The sequence below is a fragment of the Odontesthes bonariensis genome, chromosome 4, assembly GCF_027942865.1.
Source record: "Odontesthes bonariensis isolate fOdoBon6 chromosome 4, fOdoBon6.hap1, whole genome shotgun sequence".
In the NCBI taxonomy this organism is placed as follows: Eukaryota; Metazoa; Chordata; class Actinopteri; order Atheriniformes; family Atherinopsidae; genus Odontesthes; species Odontesthes bonariensis.
In genome coordinates this window covers 26,091,543-26,107,363 of record NC_134509.1, presented here as the reverse complement: position 1 = coordinate 26,107,363, position 15,821 = coordinate 26,091,543, and the positions used below count along the sequence as shown (strand labels likewise).

At 38.8% G+C, this 15,821-nt stretch overlaps 3 protein-coding genes across 4 annotated transcripts in view; 1 reads left to right on the top strand and 2 right to left on the bottom strand.

Moving 5' to 3' along the window:
* Window positions 1-7,857, bottom strand: part of myh11a (myosin, heavy chain 11a, smooth muscle) — a 31,407-nt gene extending 23,550 nt beyond the window's left edge. For both annotated transcript variants that reach the window (XM_075463699.1, XM_075463701.1), the window contains exons 1-3: window positions 7,738-7,857; window positions 4,059-4,423; window positions 3,744-3,900 (exon numbers count right to left, since the gene is read on the bottom strand). In XM_075463699.1, coding sequence (XP_075319814.1) covers window positions 3,744-3,900; window positions 4,059-4,400 — 499 coding nt within the window. In that variant the 5' untranslated portion in view covers window positions 4,401-4,423; window positions 7,738-7,857. The remainder of the gene's footprint in view (window positions 1-3,743; window positions 3,901-4,058; window positions 4,424-7,737) is intronic.
* The window catches only part of rps15a (ribosomal protein S15a), a 125,744-nt gene that overhangs the window by 27,117 nt on the left and 82,806 nt on the right, over window positions 1-15,821 (top strand). The gene's annotated exons all lie outside the window — the stretch shown is intronic.
* cep20 (centrosomal protein 20) lies at window positions 12,895-15,508 on the bottom strand. The gene is made up of 4 exons (XM_075463698.1): window positions 15,464-15,508; window positions 14,602-14,799; window positions 14,239-14,323; window positions 12,895-13,910 (listed from the first exon to the last, which is right to left on the bottom strand). Exons 1-4 carry the CDS (start codon window positions 15,489-15,491, stop codon window positions 13,799-13,801), a joined length of 423 nt encoding a protein of 140 aa, XP_075319813.1. The 5' UTR covers window positions 15,492-15,508; the 3' UTR covers window positions 12,895-13,798.

The following is a 15,821-nucleotide window of genomic DNA, read 5'->3' as shown; positions in this document are numbered from 1 at the left end:
ACGACACAAATATTGAGAATATTTGATAACATTGAAGTTGAAGAGTCTCTGCACCTGTAAAGACACCAGGAGTGCAGAGGGACAGCACTAATCCTCTGCTGCACAGGGACAACAAACTCCCTTTGGGAATTTCACATTTTTATCTGCTGGACATCAAAGACTGACAGTACAATTTTGGAAGACCGGGATCTCAGCCAAGTTTAAGGCAGAATGCTTCAAAGCTTAGGAGAGTTATCTGGAGTTGCTGCAGTTATGCACCACATCCACTTTAACATGTGAATTGGTCACACTGGAACACTCAGTGTGGGACATCCTGCATCACAACTTCATGGGAAATACACCCATTATATCGACAACATCAACTCACCCCCAGCATAGGAGCTGGCAGGTGTGCAGCCTTAGGTTTAACCTTCTGAGACATTTACACCGGTCAGCCATAATATTTTGACCACTGACGGGATGAGCAGCACTTCTAATCTTGATCCAATGCAATGTTCAGCTAGGAAAATCCTGGGACTCACATGGATTTAACCTTGACACCTACCTAAATAATTCTGCAGACCAATAACCCCCCCACAGCCGTACAGTGTGGCAACACAACTCCCCGAACAGCACTGAGCATTGCAAAAACAGTTTAGGAAGAGCCAAATAGCATATCAAAGAGCCTGAGGTGTTCCCCTGACCTCTAAATTCTCCAGATACCAATCTGATGAGATCTGATAGCATCCGTGGGAAGCAAACCCAATACACACAAAGAGCCTCCCCACAACCAACAGGGTCCAAAGGTTCCTTTGCTATGGCCCTGGTACAATACACTCCATGACACCTTCAGATGTTCTTTGATCACGTTAGAGGGATGAGGAGAGCACGCTCTTTATTAGGCCGGTGGTCATAATGTTATGGCTGATCGGTGTATACTGACACTGTCCTGAAGCGTAACAACTATTGAATACACTTCTTTTCTTTTTATTTCTTAAAGAGGGTTAGGATTGAAACAAACTTTCCAGTTAAAAAATGTGGATAAAATTCATCAAGGCATGATGTTAGTATAAGCTAATCATATATCCTTAAAACAATAGGGGATGACCCCATCTGTTTGCACAGATGTCATGTCTAAAAATAATAGATAAGGCTTATTTCTGATTGACATCTTGAAAATATGTCCAAGTTTTAAAGTGTAAAAGCTAAATGGGTGGTCCAACACTTAAACATACAGTAACTTGTCACATCATATATCACAAGCCTGAGCTAATGTTTAGTCTGAAGTAAATGCATAAAAGCAAAACATGTTCATCTCTATGTGTACATAGAGTCCCGTGTGATTTGCCTTTAAACTTTTCTCAAAGCTGCATAGGTTCCTCTGCGAGGATGAGCTGAAGACATGTAAATCCAAACGCCTGCACAAACACCAATCAATCCTCCCCCTTCTTATTTACTTGTTTTCTGACACTATATCTACACACCATAGCTGTGGTGATAAACACTTATTTCCTGTTTAAAGGTCTGATGAAGCTTAAAAAACCATGTTAAACTGCTATAATAGTGACAGGTTCCTTGGAGTGAGAGAAAGTTCTAAGATGCATTTCAAAGACTACGAAGGATATGTATGTTGTCAGTGTCAAACTCAACATTTAATCAGATGTAGTCTAATTTCTCCCCTCAGAATGATGTCGGGCATGGTCCCAGCTGGATTTTTAAAATGTTCTTTTGTCATGTCATTTTTTAGGAACAGTCAAGGTATTAATTATTCTAAATTACAAAGGCATTAGCTTTCATTGTGTGCCTGAACAACTCACTCTCACATCAAAATGATATGTACACATGCAGCCCAGTCTCAAATAAAAGTATCTAATACCTTCATCTGTGTCACTTGACTGTCAAATTTCTTACTCTATGGTTAGGTTATGGCAACTAAGCTTTGTGATAATATTTATATCTTAGCAATGTTAGAAAAGTTAGAGATCTTCATTCTTTATATTTCCAGCTTAACAAGTCTAGCCCCCCTCAGAAATACACTCGGAGCAAAGAACAGCTCACAAGTTTACAGCTTTTATGAAATTATTGTGACACCTTTCTCTGTCTTGGCAACCTGGTGTCATGTCAGAACCTAAAATAAATAAAAGAGCAACTAAAATTAATGAATCAAACTTGGTCCACAGCACAGAAATTGTACAACTGCTATGTTTGTCTTACTCTGCTGCCTTCACAATTGATTTTAAATTTGTCAGCACATAACGCTCCATGACGTCCACTTCACATGCTTTCCTAGAGTTCATTTGGCCACAAACGCTTATAAAGAGTAAAGAGGAGATGGTGGAAGGCCATCCAGGGACACTCATACTACATATTTGTAGTTGCACACCATTTTCACAGTCTTTGCACTGTTCCACGTTCGTCCCACTTGCAATTTCTTACTTTTCTAATGTCCTCTCACTTGTGAATTGTTAAGGTTAGAATTATCGTACATGATTAAGTCTAAGTCTCATGTCATGTTAGTGCAGGCCGACAGAAAAACTACAAACTGGGATATGTTGCCATCTTACAAATGATAGCTATTGACTATCTTTTGGACAGGTGAACAGATATATGTGTGACACATTTTCTAGTGAGGCTGAGCTGATCTTGAAATTTGTAGCTACAAAATATTTTAAATGAATACATGGCATTTCTCACTCCAAATTTGATAAACAAAATTAAGATATCCTGATAGTTTACATCCTTGGATAAGGAACAAACTGGGATCCTTTACATCAGTGATGTAAGATGCCTCTTTATTCATAAGTTCTGTGCAGTGATACAGAACAATCTGACTCTATGAGCTCTCCAAACAATGACTATAACTTACTGTAAATCGTCTAAACATCCTGCTTCAAGAGGAAACTCTTTTTTAAATGGGACATATAAAATCTCTTTTTTGCCTCCAAGAAAAAAAAGGGTTTGGCATTCATACTGACCGACCAAAAGAAAAAAAAAAAGCTGAATGAGGAAGGGAAGGTTTCTGAAACAGGAAATGCTTTACTGCCATCCGCCCATCAATCCAGATGTCAACTCATCTGAGAGAACATCCTCATGTCAACATGAAATCCAGTGGGCAAGAGGCCGTGGAAACACACAAAACAAGTTCTATGGGAAATGGGCCACTCGGAAATCACATCACTGTAGTTTAAGCCCAGAGCCATTTACTGTTAGCACAACTCTGCCAAGGCCACAATCGTCACCTCTACGAAACACTGACTCTCAAATGGGCCATAAAACACTCTTTAGGAGACCTTCATGTTTCTTCTAGCAAAAAGCCAACTTACATTTGCAGTAGAAAGATAGAGATCTGCCTTTGGACTGAGCATACTAATAACGCATCTTCGTGTGAAACAACAGTAGCAGCTTGACATCACTGACCAGTTTGTGGTTTTTATTAACCACTCTGTCAACACTAAAGAGCTGAAAGGCCGCTTTCATCACTAAGACAAAAAAAGCTGACTGCACAGCTCACCCGTATTGATCTCTTACAGCTACCAGCAAAACACCTCAGTTTGACACAAATCCGTTTCAATAATGACATCGACAGCTTATCATTAATTCATTTTATATTGTTTCCTTCAGTGAACAAAGGCTGCAAGCTGGCTCGCTATTCAGCAATTAACACACTCTGTTTAAATCAGGAGCCCATTGCAGAGCTGAAATGGCCAAAAACACACTACTTTTTAAGTCATGAGAAAGTGAATCATACACAGTCACATTTCTACCTTGCATCATGTTTCTGTAGGCGTTATCAGTTATGGAGTAGATATGTGGGGGGACTTCATGTCGTTTCTTCCCTTTGTACATGTCAATGATCTTCTCGGAGTAGATGGGCAGCATTTTATAGGGGTTCACCACCACACAGAACAGGCCGGAGTACGTCTGCAAACACAAGAATTATCAGATGAAATAGTTGGCACTAGTGTGTGTTCCTGTTTCTGTCAGAGCTGGAAAGCAAAGATATAAGTTTTAGGATTCTGAAAATATATATTGATGATTAGGTTCAGATATGTGTTTGCATGTTTTTGGTGCATACTTACATAAATGAGCCCAGAGAAGTACCTCTCGCGGATATTGTGCAACACAGAGGCCTCGTTCAGGCAGGTGAGCTCAGCCATGTCCTCCACCTTGCTGAACTTGGGTGGATTCATCTTCTGGATGTCATCTTTGTTTACTGTTATCTTCTTGGCATTATCAGCCAGCTCCACCAGCACCTCGTCGCCACGCTCCTCTTTGACGCTTGCTGCCTCAAAGCCATGCTTCTCCGATGGGATCCATACCAGCTTCTTGGCTGACCAATCGGCCTGAGCCATCGGGCTGTTCAGGAAGTCTTTGTCAACAAAGAGGAACTTTTCGTCCTCACTTGGGGCCTTCTTGGACATCTTGGCTTAAGGTAGAGGGCCAGCTGTAGAAGAGAACACACGAAAGGAATGTTAAGAAACATGGATGGTAGATGGATTACTTATAGGTAGTGGATGTCCATCAACGCAAGTGTCCTGTTGAATAAAAAAGGCCAAAATCTGTCTTGTGACTAGGAGGCAAGAATAGGAGACATGCTTGTAAAGTTGCCTCTTGCTTGTGGTTGTAGCTCAAAGAGTTAACATGTTTCTTCCATCGGGGAGTTCCAGAGTGCAGCCATTCTCACAGACCTCCACCCCCTCTCGACCCTACAGTTTCACACACACCATAAGGGAAACACACGAACAATTCCCCTCCCTGGAGTAGACATGAAGATTGAGGCTGGGAAATGGATCTTAATTAACTTCAAAACATTTTGTCAACAGCTTTATCTGAAATATCCCTAAACAATTAATACTCAGTGACTTGTACCCATATTCAATCATTGAGTCATTGCTTTATTGACAACATCCATTTTTTTTCCACGTTGTTCACCCTCCATCTTTTTCTCCCCCTCTCTATCTCCTGCTACGGGCCTTCAGTCTCGTGCTGTGATGACCATATATGGGTCCCTTCTCTGGAGCAGGGCTCTTTTCAGTGGAACTAAACAGCAAGGCTGGTGAACTCCCAAACAAAGCCCATATAGGGAATAGTATGTCTCTTGCGGGATTTGTCGTTTACTGCAAAATGATAACAGCAAGGCAGAGAGGCTGAGGGGGCCCGGGCTTTTAACAATTATGCTTCACATGGGCCCCTGGCGGCATTCATTTTTAAATGTAACAGTAAGTGATCATATCATGCACAAGTGTCTGGGTCTTAGCCGTGTCCTGGGAATTTGCAGAGGGAAGTAACGCAAAATACAAACAGGAAAAGGCGCAGGAAATGTACATGCCTCTGATTATTTTTAAGTGTCAGAAAAAATACATCTTAGGCAGCAAATATGATAAAGAGGGAAACTGAAGAAAAAAAAATCTCAAAACCTCAGAGGAGAGTGACATTGAAAATCAATACAAATTATTAACTGATCATCTTTATCTCTTGATGACACATTTACATCCTGATTTGAGTGGTTTCTTTCAGGATTACTGAAACTCCCATCCATTGAATATGAGGGGTCAATTAATCATCAATTAATTCATGGGTAGGAAAATGACGTGAATCATATCCTATTGTTTTCACAGATGACAGATCTCAAAAACTGAACACCTTTGGGAGATCTCAGACATCTTTTTTAGACAGCACTCGAGTGAATACCTATATAAAGAAAGGTATTTCGTCCGTTCAGTAGATTTCCAGAGACAAGAACACTTTATACTGGTTTATCCTTTCATTTGTTCTTCCTCTGTATACCACCATATTCTCTCCTTAATAATTTGACCTTCTACCAAGTTAATTTGGTCCACTAAGTAAAGAAACAAATCTCTAAAACGATACTGTGATTTGCCTCTGAACTGTACAACATAAACATCCCGGATTACAGACAATAAATTGCTTCTGTAGACTGTTACTCCAAACCTTTTTCACATCTTTGGTACACACTGTGAGTGGAACAAAAGCAATAAAAAAGGTTTCTAACTGTACAGAGAACTAGTGAAAACCGCTCTGTATATGCCAACAGAGACACTTCCAATGAGTCCAATGAGTCGAGCACACCTGGAAAAATGAGGAAGGGAGCAGCTGATTGACGATAAGTAGCCAATCAAAGCTATTCTCCTAATCCCCTTTGACTTTTCTCATAATTCGCCTTGATACCTTTATAAAGCCCCCCCCCCCCATCACACAGTCTGTTGTGTGAACAGTTTCTGCTCAGTGAGTGTATCTTGAAGACAGCTGTCTGAAGTGGGGCTGACAGGTTGATGGAGATTGACTGAAACCCTTAAGAGTGTCAAACATCACAGGACTCTATAATGCATCATTCACAAAAATCCCCATACATCTTCACAATCAGTGTTCATAATCAGAGGATAAATCAGTCTGCTTCATTCAGTGTAAACCATATTTTCTGTTGATCAAAATTCCTAAATAGAAGCAAATGGCTGCAAATGTACAAGTCCAATAAACAGAATAACTGTCTCTCTGTCAAAAATAATAATCCAGTGGAAACTGGGGGAGACTTTGTGACCTTTCTATTTGTGGTTGAGAGAGTTTGACCTGTAGGGCTGCTAAATGATTTTACTCATTTCCTCTCTCAAATGTTTCACAAACATTTTCCTGTTATCATCCAACCAAAAAAACAAAACAAAAAAAAACAACAACTGTCTTACAAGGATTTAAAGCATGGATAACAACATAAAAAAAGAATTAAAATCTGTTGACTCAAGTTAATACTTGATTTGTGCAAAGAACACATTGTGCTCGTCCTATGACAGCAAGGATGTCTCAGAATGATCAGGTTTAATACAGATAAAGCAAATAAACTTGACTTCTCTTTTAGAGATGACTTGGTATAAAACATAAAAAAAACCACAAAGTCAAGTCTGTTCAGCTTGAGAGCATAAATTATTATCCATGTATCTGAAGTTGAATCAGTTCATGCCAGACAAACAAAAATAAATGTGATGTTGGTGATTCTTTTGTACTTTCCAGAGGCAAAACTAATGTTTACAGTTACAGCAGAGTTGTGCAAACATACAGTTTAGCAGCATTTACTTACAAACAATTAATTAAACTGATGCAATTCTGATAAAAGAAAGCACTCAGATAAGTTTCACTGGTTCGAGGTTAAAACTGTCATGAGTCACTTCTCTCAAAGAAATCGACATCTCTGGCCACAAAGCTCATCACGTATAACAGACAAGCAACTTATACAACCATATTAGGAAGACAGGAAACGCCATGGTTAGCTGCATGCTTTTACTCAGATAATAAAACTTCCCCATTCGTCACTACACTTCTGTAAACTGTGCTTTAACGCTGTGTGCACCAAATATTACACCAGTTTTATTGCAACCACCTTTTATTGAATTATAACACAAACTTTACCCTCGAGTTAATTTTACTCGAATAAAGATTTGCACACACGAAAAACATTACAAGTTAATACACGAATTACAAAATGTATCCGTTACCTGATAATGTGAATACAACCCTGTTAAATGTCAAGATGCAATTTATAAGCAAGGAATCAACAAGTGGAAGATAATAATGCTACAAATAACGTAGCAAGAAACGTTTTCTTCCCTGTTACTGTACCACATGAATTGAAAGAGAAAAAACAAACACGCATCCAGAAACACAGTTAAAGTAGCAAAAGGATGTGGTGCGACAGGTGCGCGTTACTATAATGGTTTCATTTCATTCTACAATAAACGACATACTCACATAGTGTGAAGAAGTTCGCGATCAAGGCAGCTTCGGATTTGGAAAGTTGGGAGTTTGGAAAGGGTGGCGTTGGTAAGGTACTCCAAAACCAAACAGTCCAAATGACCCCAGTCAATTACAAAGCCTTACCATTTAAACTGCGTACTGTAGCGCAAGGGTGGAGCTGCACGCGCTGGCCCTCCTCCTCAGGCGTCATCCTTCTGTAGGCAGCATCCATTAGAGGGGCAGGAGGCTGCAGACATGCGCACTGTGGTCAACACCGGGTTTAAAGAGTCACGGGATAGTTTGACTTAAACGATGAGAAGCAGAATGGGGAAGACAGTGCTGCTGATGACGTGTCAGAGGATGAAAAGTTAGATTAAACACTGAATAATAAGATGGAAAACACCATAACCTCTTGATCAATGTGCTTACTGTTCTGAAGGGCCAGGCACCTGCAAAAAGACATGATGGAGGTATTAGCCATTATGGTTTGGTGTCAGATCAAAGCTGTGTATTATAGTGGTGTAATATTGGCTAGAAATATTTCAATAGGTACAGTAAGTACAAACACAGTGCTTTCTTCTTATTTTTACCACTTTATACCCAACTGATTAAAGAGGAGAATGTTTTTAGTTCACCATGTTACAGGTGTGTATGTGCTCTTATGTATCACATAACGCAAGAATAACAGTTACAGTATTGTGCAAAAGAACGGACAGACACATCTCTCAGGTCCTGTCCGGTCTTTCTTAAGAAGATCGCTTTCTGTTCACAGGCTGCTGACAGCTTTTTAGGCCTGCCACTTCTACTTTTGTTCTCCATTTGTTTCCTTTTTTTTTTTCAAAGACAGACTGCACAAAATGCTGAGTTATATCCGGCAAAGAGCTCTTTAGGAAACGCTTTGTTGGTGCCCAGATGTTATCTGGCATTTTCATAGATTTGAGCTAAGACAGAGATGCAAAATATGTGTCTTTTGAATAGAAACGAATAATAAATAAAGTGGCTTTTTTATGCTTGAATGATTCATAGGTCAGTTTAAACCAAAATATGAACTGAAAATGAGTAAAAAAGTAGCCAATATTTAAAGAAAGAATTTGAAAGATGTCTGATAATCATTGTCAGCAAAATATAAAGAATTGAGTGGTGGTTCAAGACTTTTACATGACAACCTTAATGTTAATTGTTTAATGATTAACCCTTTAATGCTAAGGCTGAGAGAAAAATCAAAGGAAAATAGGTTCCTTTGCAGATTTTTCATTTGCTTGAGTCAATAATTATCATAATCAATGTAATTTTCACAAATGGTTGGGTTGATGCTTCATGGTAGAAGTACCAAAATTTAAAAGAGTAATGGCATAGCATACATGTTCTTTTAGCATGACATACCTAAACTGAATGGTAGAAATGGTTTACTACCACAAATATTCGATTAGATATGGTATAGTCACTGAAAAGTGTGTCCTACCAAATGATAGAGCAGAATATTAAAGGGTAATCATGATCAATTTTACAACATTAAAATGCTGGTGTTTACATAATAATTTAGCTGTTGTAAAATTAGATACCATTAGATCCACAAATATTTAAATAAGGGCACAGTCTGTGTTAATTTAGTTAATTTACTAAACTTATTCAAGTTACAGTAAAATAATTAATATAGACTTGAAGTGCAGACACTCAGCTTTAATTTGATGATATTCACATCCAAGATTGAGGAAGGGTTTAGGAATACAGCTCTTTGTCATGAGCTCAAGTATAATTGGACATTCAACTTAATAGCTGGATCTCCCTTCAAATGTCTTCATCAAATATGGCAAAAGATCCGGAGTTGATTTAAAGTGCAGTATTTGTATTTCAATATTTCTTGCTCCAAATTCAAAACATTCAGCTAGAGGAGACCTAAGAGTTATGAATAAAAGGCTATCCTAAAGCTATGGAAACCAAACAAAGCCATCAGAGAGATAGCAGCTATGCTAACAAGGTCAACTCAATGGTTTGGTTCATTCTGAGCAAAAAAAAAAAGAAAAAAGGAAAAAAGAGCACACTTGTGATCTTGACATGAAAAGACCTGAATGTCTATGGAGTACCACTGTGGTGCATGACCGTAGGCATTAATATCCATGTCTACCAAACAGAGAAGACTCATTGAGAGCAAAAGCAGAGCGTTCACCACAAGTTGCATTGAGCAATCATTGGACAGATCAAAGGATATCAACCTATATCTGAATGATATGAGGTAACAAAACATTGTGCAGGCTTGGAATCTCTCACGATCTGACACATACATCATCTGTGAAACAAGTAGAGGGAGATTGATGGCATGAAATTTTATTTGAGCCCCTCGAAATGAGTGCTCTACATATCAAAAAGCTGTCATTCCTAAATCCTTGCTAAGAGTTTTATAAACCTCATCCAAAAAACTGTGATTTGCTGTATTCAGGATTGTATAAAATATACCTATTAAAATACAAAAATGGTTTAAAGTGAAATGGGCTAATCATATAACAAAGACACAGCTAGTAAAACCTAGTGGCTGTGCGCTCCAGTCCCACACCCAGTAGGGTTTATAGATTATGCAATGTGCTCCCTCTCCTCATAAGGCAAACCAGCTGTTCACAGCACAGGACTCCCCTTTTACTGTAACATCTCTGGAGAGTTTCCCTCCGATACATGCTCATAATTCACATAATGAATGTGAGTTTCTTTTTGTGTTCGTGCAAACATCCCCTGTGTGTTTTCTATCGCTACGCACATCAAATTCCACTATCGAAAGCAGCCATACCCCCTCCATCCCTCTACTGCTGCATCCCTCCAGCTTCCAGTTTCTTTCCAGTGGAACTTCCTATATAAGGACACTGTTCTATTTGCTCCAATAAATCAAGCTGCCTGGTTGATAGCTGTGGCCTGTTATGTGCCAGAGACGGAACGCTTTGCTGGTGTGTCAGAGTGTGTGTGTTAGTGCGGGGAACCTGATGATAGTCCAAAGACCAACATGGAGAACCTTCAGGCTCCTTCTGGCCAACATCACTGAGATGGAGAGGTGTCCATGAGGGAGGTACACAGACTGAAAAACTCAGAAGAGACAGGATGAGAACAGGTCAGAGGGAGAGATGAAAAGTGAGACAAGGAGGAAGAGGGAAGGAAAGCAGCAGATACACTGAACAGGGAGGCTGTTGTGTGTGCCATATAAGGAGAATGGCGTCTGTACGGAATCTCAGCAGCTTTCTGTGTAACTTTCAAAGTCTAGCACGAGCAACAACGCCAGGTTCCAGTGACTAAATATGGTCCAACAGCAATAGCATTGTTCAAACAAAGATGCCTCTATGGGGATAACTCTTATTATTTACCTGCAGAGAGCTGTTACAGTTAAATGGTCAAAGATGCTTTGGTATCTGAAGAAGAGGAGAACTGCACCATACATGTGTTTTATTAGTGATGTATGTGTGAAATAAAAATCTGATCAACTCTGATAAACTCTATTCTGATCTCCAAAAGATACATTAAATGATTAATGCACTGCAACAGTGGTCGGTGAAAATGTGGTTTTAAAGATTTTAGTTAACCATGCAAGGAGAATAGCAAAGAGAAATCTATTAAAAAACATTTAAGTGCAGGGGGCACAGTGTCCTGGCAAAATGAGTCTGTCCTCAACTTTGGCCAAATATCAAGACTCCTCTAGTTAGGAGATAGAAAAAAAGTGTCTGACAAGCTCTTCAGAGGAATTTATAAAGCTGTTAAAACAAGTCCATGGAATAAGGAGGAGAAAGAGGGAGTAAATGTGGACAAGAACTGGATGGTTATATCAGAAGAAGGCAGTGAAACCCAACAGAAAGGAAATCCAACAGCATTATTATTCTTTTCGTGATAGGTGAAAACATGATGATTTCAAAGCAAGATTTCTATTGAAATTGCAGGACTCTCTTTTCAGCAGTTCATCACTCAAACTGAACAGATCCCAATGACCGTCCTCAACACAGCACTTTGAAATAAAAAGCAAAGTGTCATGCAGAAATCTCCAACATACAGCATGTTTAATGGGATTCCTATTTTTTTCTTCACTCTCATGTCCATAGATGGCTGTCTATTGGAGAGAAAATATGTTCACGGATATGTTTGACTCTCGTGGAATGCAATTGCATTCTAATTTGAGCCCAGGGGCAAACATCAGTCCTCTTTGCTGTAGTCAAAAGACCATTGAACTCAATACTATTTATAGCTGTTTCTTTTGCACACAATTAATCTATGGAGTAGATGAGAAATGCTACACATGATAGGACAAGCAGCCAGTTGAACAATTGTGTGCCATTTTTCAGCTTTCTTCATCGATATATCCTTTTTTTAACAGCATATTTGAACATGTGTTTTTAAAGGAGCACTCACAGCTTGCCAATTAAGTCAGTGCTGTGGGGCAACAGGGCCACACGAATCAGGATTAGTTCAAGGAGGTACCAATAATTCACATGCTTTCTTAAGGGGCTGTTAAAACCATATATTGGGACATCAAATGTTTCATTAAGAGGCATAGGTAAATTCAGCAAAACGCATTTAAGATGTGATCTAACAAAATCATGCCTGTCAAGCTAAAACGTTGTGCTGGAGTTAAAATTGTCCAACTTAGATGCAAATTAGGTTAAAGGTAGCAAAGTGGATTGGAGTCAGAGGCTGACGTCGGTAATTAGGATGAGAAATACCCTCACAGCTTCAAGGGTAATCAACAAAAAACTTGTGTTAGATAAGAATGTCAAGTTCCCTTATGTGGTAAAAAGGGAGGTGAGATGTAAAAAATATGCACACAATGGAGGAAACATCCAGCTTGTGATCAAGGCTGCAAACTGTCAGGTGGGTCTTCTTGTGTGTCTTTATATTGATAAAAAATATGACCAAGTCTTGAAATTAGGTAAATGCAACCTCAGATGAAGAACAGCACGTGACATATTACACAGTGTTATTATTTATTTGGCAAAAAGACTGAAGCAGTGTGTGGAAAATCATCAGTTGATGATCAGTTTATCAAGTGTTTTTGGTTATCAGCACCTGGCTGCTTCTTAGCCTGTAAATTTCTATGGAAGCACTAAGAGTGACATAATTGAATATTTCATGTGTTGTTATACATCTGAGGTTGTATTTACCTATTTCAAGAACTGGTGAAATATATGTAATATGTAAAATCTTAGAAATGGCAGAGTGTACTTTATTTTTCCACATGACTGTACAAAGAAAGGTCTAAGTGATAAGCAATAAGAAGAAGTAGAATAATCAGCGCCTGGATTATTCCCATAAGAGACCAGTACACTAATCAACAGCAATGAATCAGTTAAGTTTTTGACCAACCCAAAGGGTAAAGGTGCAGAGCTTAGTGTCAACAACTGTTAAAATGTTACAATGATCATAGGGAAGCGACTGTTATTTCAAGGGCTGCACCACAATCTAAATTCTCCTGTGGTGAAAACTGCAAAAAGCAAAGAACCTCACGCACTGTCCAAAACTAAAAAGGAAACATGTCACAACAACAAAATGGCAATATAAGTTGTAAGACCATTTTAGCACTAGTGTTAATATATGTCGCTGAAATGGAGTGCACAAGTTGTGGACTTTGCCGTATATGTACAGTTTTGGACCAAAACATATAAATTGCCATGATGTTTTGCCATCACAAACGCTTTCAAATATCCCCTCAAAAGGTAATCTTAATTTAAACAATAACATTTATTTTGAAGTTCTAAAAAAACAATATAAAATATCTAACATTTGTAAAACACACAAAAAAAGGCATCAAGGAATGTAATCTCAACCTTAAGCTAAAGGAGAACAAACGATACAGACAAAATCAGATTTTTAAATTGAAAGAAAAAAGTCAACGGAGATAATTTGGCAATTTATAAACAATACACGAAGGCTATCCATCTCATTTGCATCAAAATTCTTCATGCTGCCATTCTTGTAGATTAAACAGTGAAAACCTGTGTAAAAGAGGCAACAGAGTTCAGTCAGGCGCTGCAGAATTTCATATAATCTACAGGAGTGTCGAAGCATTTTTTCTGTCCATCAGCATCATAAGTCCCTGGTGCATCATTATATTTTAGGCATCTGGTCCTGAAGTTTTGTGACTGGCAGCCGGACCCCGCAGAAACACCTTCCCCCCGTTGTCACTGCTGTTCAGGAAGTGAGACACTAATCCATAGAGAAGAGGTCTGCAAAGTTAAAAAGCAGAGTAATGAGCACTTTTTTTCTTCATGTTCTTTTTAGAAATGACTGGCATGGAGAAAAAGGGTTGGTGGATCAGGTTCAGTATTCTACACAGAGATAAGCCATGTAAAAAAATAAAAAAAACGTGCTTGACAAGAACTTCAGGGAATTGTAGTAGCTAGCTGAAAATTCTTAAACATTATAGATGAAAACTGAGAGAGTTGTGACGATATGAAACGATTATCCCCAAGTTGACCAAACCCAGGAGAGTTCTGTAAATCGCTGGATATCGTGTTGGATAGCAGACTTCCAAATCCTGATTTACACACTTACACTGACTTGGAGCTTGCATCCTCTGATACTTTCAGCTCATTTGCCAGGAACTGTCTGTCCAAACGATCTTCGGGTTGGCCTGACTCTGAGAAAACAAACATCACTGATAAATAATACAATTTGCTCAACAGTATTGGCTGGTTACACTGACATTACCTATAATCGGAAATGTCATTGAATGAAAAGTCTTTACAAGGCATAACGCTACTGATTTTATGACATTATTTTCACAGTGATTAATCTTGAGAGTAAACCTGGAGATAATGTATTTTTTTTTCACATTCGTTGCACCAAGAAAAAACAAATAAAACTATATCACTATCATACAAAAAAGATGGCGAATACTTGGATCTTTTCACCCACCTGCTGTGAGCACTGACGCAGTGTACCTGTACTTGTTAAACTCCAGATATTCCCGGATGAGCTCGTTGATAAGCAGATTTTCGTGGGACAGCAGCGGCCGCGGTTCACGCTGATCATCCAGGGCGCTGAACACCTCGGCCCGGATACGAGCCTTCAGCTGGCCCAGCACACCACGGGACTCAAGCGTTTCCTTCACGGCTGAAAAATTGAGATTTTCATGGGAACAATACGACAATAACCTTCGTCTGGTCAAAAGCGAGGGCTCACTTTTAGCCCGAAAATAATTCAGGTAATGACTAAAGTAAAGGGTAGTCTTGGTGTCACACGCTGAACTCCACTCAATTATTTGCGAATTTAACATCTACTTAGACATTTTCAAAGTCAGACTGCGCCGAATATCACTCATATTCTTGTAGACAAATCATTAGAAGCAAGTCTTCAAATCGTATCAGATAAGAATAACTTTCCCATTTCCTTTTTAATACATATGTATCATCCCCACACAATAATATGTTTAATTCAAACTGGGCTAGCTTGCTAACTGTTGACGAAACTTGCAGTGAGAATATCGCAAAAAAGTAAAATAATTTGACCGAATAAAAATGTCGATTTCAATAAGACGGCTCATTCTGAATAATTCAATGAATACCAATTTCCTAAAACTATTGCCACATAGTTGGTTGAATTGTCAGACTTCTTAATGGAGGTTGGTAAAGAACTTCCCTTGTTATGACTTTAGTAAACCCAATGTTTGTAGTTGACATATTTCACGAAATATAGCGTAAACTGGTTTGATTTAAGAATTTGGTAAGTAGATATGCAACAACATGATGAAAGTGCTGATATAAGATTGAGCGCTTACCACACTTCAGCTCAGTGATGGTCGCCATTGCAAAAAGTGTAAACAAACTGTATAATACTGCTCAGGTTTATAAACTTCTGCCATCTAGTGACCGAGCTTTGTAACTACAACTGAGTGGCTTACAAAACAAAAATGTTTCATATCCGTTTCAAAATCTCCTCCACCAGTTAAACTTGTGATGGTGATTACTTGTTAAAATTCAGCAACAACAATGGATACTTTCAAGAAGATACACATTAGTCTCAAGCGTGCATCATCTCACACTTCAAATTGATGATTATTAGGGATAGCATGTCAGACAAGTCAGACACAATCATAGAATCGAATAAACTTTATTATCCAGCACGATGTATGGAAC

What these genes read in the sequence shown, in the direction of transcription:
- cep20 (XM_075463698.1), bottom strand. Translation starts at nt 15,491, where the DNA reads ATGGCGACCATCACTGAGCTGAAGTGTG. An exon ending in TGCGTCAGTGCTCACAGCAG is followed by an intron (nt 14,324 to 14,601) that starts GTGGGTGAAAAG and finishes TTGTTTTCTCAG; the next exon opens with AGTCAGGCCAACCCGAAGAT. An exon ending in GATGCAAGCTCCAAGTCAGT is followed by an intron (nt 13,911 to 14,238) that starts GTAAGTGTGTAA and finishes TTAACTTTGCAG; the next exon opens with ACCTCTTCTCTATGGATTAG.